The sequence below is a fragment of the Buceros rhinoceros genome, unplaced genomic scaffold (assembly GCF_000710305.1).
Source record: "Buceros rhinoceros silvestris isolate BGI_N320 unplaced genomic scaffold, ASM71030v1 scaffold32635, whole genome shotgun sequence".
NCBI classification, from domain to species: domain Eukaryota; kingdom Metazoa; phylum Chordata; class Aves; order Bucerotiformes; family Bucerotidae; genus Buceros; species Buceros rhinoceros.
In genome coordinates this window covers 4,395-9,951 of record NW_010413104.1, presented here as the reverse complement: position 1 = coordinate 9,951, position 5,557 = coordinate 4,395, and the positions used below count along the sequence as shown (strand labels likewise).

At 41.4% G+C, this 5,557-nt stretch overlaps 1 protein-coding gene across 1 annotated transcript in view; it reads right to left on the bottom strand.

Moving 5' to 3' along the window:
- The window catches only part of NSMAF (neutral sphingomyelinase (N-SMase) activation associated factor), a 25,455-nt gene extending 20,353 nt beyond the window's left edge, over positions 1–5,102 (bottom strand). Inside the window, exons 1-6 of the mRNA XM_010136596.1 lie at positions 4,997–5,102; positions 3,205–3,211; positions 2,247–2,336; positions 2,070–2,148; positions 1,910–1,977; positions 1,780–1,816 (exon numbers count right to left, since the gene is read on the bottom strand). Coding sequence (XP_010134898.1) covers positions 1,780–1,816; positions 1,910–1,977; positions 2,070–2,148; positions 2,247–2,336; positions 3,205–3,211; positions 4,997–5,102 — 387 coding nt within the window. The remainder of the gene's footprint in view (positions 1–1,779; positions 1,817–1,909; positions 1,978–2,069; positions 2,149–2,246; positions 2,337–3,204; positions 3,212–4,996) is intronic.
- Between the last annotated feature and the right edge of the window lie 455 nt (positions 5,103–5,557).

Here is a 5,557-nt window from a genome sequence, read left to right as displayed (position 1 = left end):
GGGAAGGCTCAAACCGGCTACATCTCAGGCCTGAGCATCAGATTCAGGATTGGTTCTGAACTGCGCAAAACACACTGGACTGTGCTGTCAACTGCCTTCCAATCCACGGCCCAAGAGACCTGGACGATCAAAGGGCCTTTTCCAGTGCCTCGGTTTGCTTCCTGCAGGTAGCAAACCTGTAGTTCTACACTCCAAGGAGATGCGGCAGCAGCCTCAAACCAGGAGCCAATATTAAACCTGCAAGAACAGATGCTGTACTGTTCTCTAGCCAGAAGCCTTCTGGCTGGCCCAGCCAGCCTTCCCACCTCCCACCAGTGATGACAGAGCTGGCCTTCACCACACAGAGGACTTTCCCCCTATTTTATAGTGAGAGAAAATACTGAAATAATCTCCAATTATTATTCCCATTTGCTGTATTTTACAGCCATTAGTTTCCAAGTTGCCTCTTAGGTAAAGCAAAGCTTCTTCTCCAGTTCTGCATTAACAAATTTTTTTCGAGCCTGAAAAAGTGAAGATGTTGAAGATGTTCCAATTACTTGCTATGTGCAGTTTCCTACAAGGTGGAAATTCTACTTTGAAAAAAAATATTTATAATTAGATCATGACTTGCCACAAGTACAACTGGCAAGTACTTCACACTCAAAAGTCCCTGCACCTTTTGTACAAAACACTAGCATTTCTCATGCCACCCAACTACTTCAGATTGTTTCCCCAGAGACAGGAGGACTGGAAAGCTACACGTGGGAGGGGTGGGGACTGGGGCGTGCTAACCACACTTGCCTTTTTAATAGTTAATTCTCCTTTCCTATGAAATGCTTTTTATAGTCATTTGTTCTTCAGAACATAGACTAACAATGTACGTGGAATAACCAGAAATACCTTTTTCAAAAAGCACACAAAAATCACCAATGTAAGAAACATTGACTTCACAATGCTCTTCACAGAAGCAGTTTCAAGATGAAATGAAATACTGGTTATTTTAACACAGTCCACAACCTCACCCAGCACAGATCATATTAAATGCTTGAGTTAGTTTTCGACTGCAGCAGCACTCCTCTGAGCAAGGCTGTCAATTTTAGGTACAGCTAAAGACATGTTTCACAAAGAGCCTAGAATGTTTAAAAGGCTATTTCCCACCTCATCTCTGTTCTTTCCTGAAGGGAAAACACGAACATTTTTGGGGAAATTTTACAGCTTTGGAACACCTATCAGCTGCATTTATCAAACCTTGAAGTATATTCCCTTGGTTAACATTACGTATGAACACATCCAAGTTACTCGCAACTCTTGACTGAAACTTGAACCCAGTATTTCAGGACAGCTGCTGAAAATTATTTGCTGGGCATACAGCAAACATACAGCACAGTGCAATGCTTTCACAGAGCTGAACTGCAAGGATCAAGATGGCTTTGCCATTACCAGCACACCCTGCAGAAAGTAGGAGAAAGCAATATGGCAAGGCCAAAACAAAGATGATTAATACCCAGTTTAATTTCAAGCCTATTCTCCTTTTCCATTCAATTCTAAAATTGCCCTGAGCTCCACTATAAAATACACAGTGCCAAAAGTTCACTTTATCAAGTTAATGACTTAATGAAGTCATTAACAGTTTGAAATTTCCAGCATCAACAGCTTCTTATTAATGATGCCTTTCTGACACTAATTAGTTTTGTTTCCAGTTAACGCCCCACCCCAAGACTCCAGCTTCAAGAAAGACACCATTAGAGAACTTAACCTTGCTCGTTTATATGTCAAGAATCTGGTATACGCGGGTCTTACCTGGTTACACACAACAGAAATCCCTCCAGAGGTGTCCCTGAAATGTAAATAAGGTATTTGAGGAGATGGGCATTTCAGCTTTGAAAGGAGTTAAATACACAAATTTAGACAGTAGCTCAAATCCACATACCGTGTGAACAGGTTATTTGCTTCATTATCTTCCGGGGCTTTTATACTGACGCAGTCTCTCAGGGGTATCTGCAGCAAGTGATAAAAATACACACTTCTCCTTAAAAGCTTCTTAAAGACAATCTTAAGTTACCAATAAATATTAAGTTTGCGCTGCTTACCTTGATAATGGGTTCGTTATTGTCATCAGGTTCAAAAATGATTGACTTGGAACAGATTTTTAGAGAGCCTCTGAATTTTCTAAAAGGAACAACAAAAAAGTAAGCAGTTGTGTATGTGTTAGAGATACTCAAGACTAGAACAACTCCAGCAAATGAATATAAGTAAGAGTTCTGTACCTTTCATCTCTGCAGCCTTTATTTATAATATGATTAGCTGTGTGCTGTTCAAAGTAGTATTCTTCTAGGTTAAGAAGAAGCAGTGAAAACCTACAAATAAAGAAAAAATATTTGTTCAAAAAGAAAACACCATAACAGCTAGTATTCTTCATAAAATACATCAAATGTTTGGGAAGTGTGCGCTCATTTCCGTGTCCCCACACCCCAAGAATGAATGAGGGACTAATCCGATGGATGACAAACCTCAAGAACAGCAACAAAAAATATAGTAACAGCAAAATTGGAGCCTTTCTGAGGTACTTAATTGCAGGATCATAGTGATACCAGTGCTGGTACGAGGTAAATGCAAATAGGTTGGAAACCACAGTTACATGTTATATGTAACTACTTAAGCTGCTGCAAGTGATTAAAACGCACCAACTTTACTAACCGGGGGAACACGTGGTCACCCACACGCTTGGCTGCGAGAAAGTCAGGGGTTACTGGCACAGCAGGAGAAGCAGAACTATCTTATATCACTGCAGCTGGAAGTACAACAGCTTGTTTGTGCGCGGCACTGGTCTGATCCGCAGCAGTACTTGGCGTTTATTTGCATCCAGGCTCTGAGCCTTTTGAACTGTGTGTGTGATGTGCTTCACGAGAAATGCCTGTGACAACGCTAATAAACGCCAAGTGTCCCCAGGGCAGCGTTCAAAGAGCCGTAAACATGTCAAGAGGTCTCAGAACGAATCAGGTACTGAACAGCCTGCTCGCTAAAAAAGCATATTTCACAATGGAAAAACCAGCATTATTGGAAAATACATCTTGTCCAGGTACGATCTGTGTTGTGTCTCTTATATTAGACAGAACATAACGACAGGGGTTTACTGTAACTACAACAGCGGGTCCATATACTCCAAACTGTTTGTGTGCCCAAGACATTCGGCTCTGCTGCTTTTCCAAACGGCATTACCTTCACTTCTCCTCTCTTGAAAACAGGTATTTTATGATGCCATTAAGAAATAACCGATATTAAAACACCAGAAAACCCAAGTTAGAACAGTACACGCCATAGAAATCTCCTTAAGAAAATCCAACACAAATCTTCAGCCTCTACCCCAGGTGCGGTTAGTTCGGTTCTTGAACACCTCCAGTTTCCCACCGGGTTTTATGGGCTCTGCCTTCGCATATCCTTTCTCAGAAGACATAAATTAGCTGCCCTCTGTTTCTCAAAGCAGTCTGTTCTTCAGACTTGCTGCCACCTATGGAAACGCGCCCTGTCAACAGGTGTAAACTGAATTTCCAAGTGTTTGAGGCCTTGGTGCCTTTGAAGGAGCCAAATCATTCTTTTCATATATATTTTGATCACTCACCTTCAGGAAGATAAAACAGAGGGTCTAGCTCTGCATTTTGAGGTACAAAAGCTTCACTAGGAACAGTCTAAACTAAGAGGGAAGAGGAGTATGAAACCAGAGCAGCTTCCAAGCGGTTACATTAAACTCCATTTCAACACATTGTCCCTTTGAAATCAAATGGGACAAACTTAAAACTTCTGGGATTTTGCAAACTCAGATCTAGCAAGTGCCATCGCATTTTGATGGAAAGCTCCTTAATAATGCTACGTTAGGAGGCATAAAGAGCCATTCACCATCCAAATGTTTTTTTTTTTTCTAATACATTTGTGCACACACATTGAGCTTATCAGTAACAAGTCAAAAATACTTAAATAAAAATTTAGGAACAAAGGTAATACCCAGATTTGTTGGAAAACCCCATCTTCTACTCTCATGATAAACTCTTCATACAGGCTAACTAGGTACCGTGGGACATTGTAGGTTTCTTCCTTTTTCAGTACAATGTCTACTAGCAGCATCCAGTTGACCCTTCTGCTCTCTGCGTCTCTTCCACACGGCTGCTCTCTGCCCAGTTTTACAGACACAGCACCACTGTAGAGCTCCTTGCTGGAGACCAGCGACCTCCCGTGCCATAACCTCACGCCCACTTTCTGATCTCAGCTTTGCTGTCTTGAAAGAGGGTTGGATTGCTGGCAGCTGTTCAACCCTTTCTCTCCCAACATTGTACGTCATACAGGCCAAGGGCGCTGTCCACGTTTTACCTTCCCTCCCCAGCCACTCTCCACAAAGTCTTGCAGGTGGTTCTGCAGCACCCATCGCAATTGGGTGAACCTAGAGCCCATCCAAACACTCTCTTACAAAACCTACACTTCCCAAAATTCCACCATTCGTGGCCACAAAGCATCCCCCAAGCCACATGATTTCACTGTCTGCTTCTTCACCAGGACAAAAGAACGTACAATTAAAGACATCATAGCTAAGAAGAAACACCCCTATTTTCCCCGGAGTCCACCTGCCTGCGTGCACATACCAAGTCTATCTTTTAACTCTGTTTCATGATACTGCCGTTGTGTTCCAGCTCCCTTTTCTCTTGCTGTTCTCTTTCAATCACTCCTGATGTCAGTCCCTCTTACCTTCATTTCTTCAAATACATTTTCCAGTTCTAGTTATGATACTGTAAGTAGAAACAAAATTTTCAGACTTGCATCTCAACTGCTCGCAAACAAATCTTGACCAGTTCAAGTTACTGCTAACTACAAACTTTGGAGATTGGGGAGCACGATCTCTGGAATAACCCTCTGGAATTTCTCAACTCATCTCAGTTCTTACAGCTTAAGCATTTAAATTTTATTTGTCTGTGTTAATGATCCATAGGATTGTAAAACAAGGGAACAGTCAAGTTTAATCAGATGTTACTAGAGTACAGCCAGAGCTTTTTCTCTTCACAGAACAGACTTCTTCCACGTAAATAAGTAGAGCCTCTGACAGTTACTGAATCAACAGGGTCCCTCTCGAGAACCATCACTACACAGAACGATACTTCAGGCTTGCCAGGAGGTTTAACAAGTGTTTACAGACAGCAAGGGAACAGATCAGTCCCTGGTATTTGGCATGAACAGGCAAACACAGTGTTGTGAAGGCTGAGAAAAATCCGAAATCAATCACAATAGCTACACAATTAAAGTGATAAGAAAGTGATTAATCTCTAACAGTGGGGAACTGCATTTTGGTCTGAAAAAAACACAAAGAGTTGTGGTTTTCTATAAAAAAGCAAAGGGCTGGTCTACATGTGCCTGCTGCTCTCAGGCTTTGTATTCCTGTAATACAGTAATAATCAAATATCAGAAACTACTCTGTTGCAGGCAAACAGAAAAGGATCAAGTTAAAGATATTTTTCTTAGCATCAGCAAGTGGTTCATTTTAATCCATTTTCAAAAGGTATAACCCAATTGCTACTTCAAACTTCCTAGGTAGAAA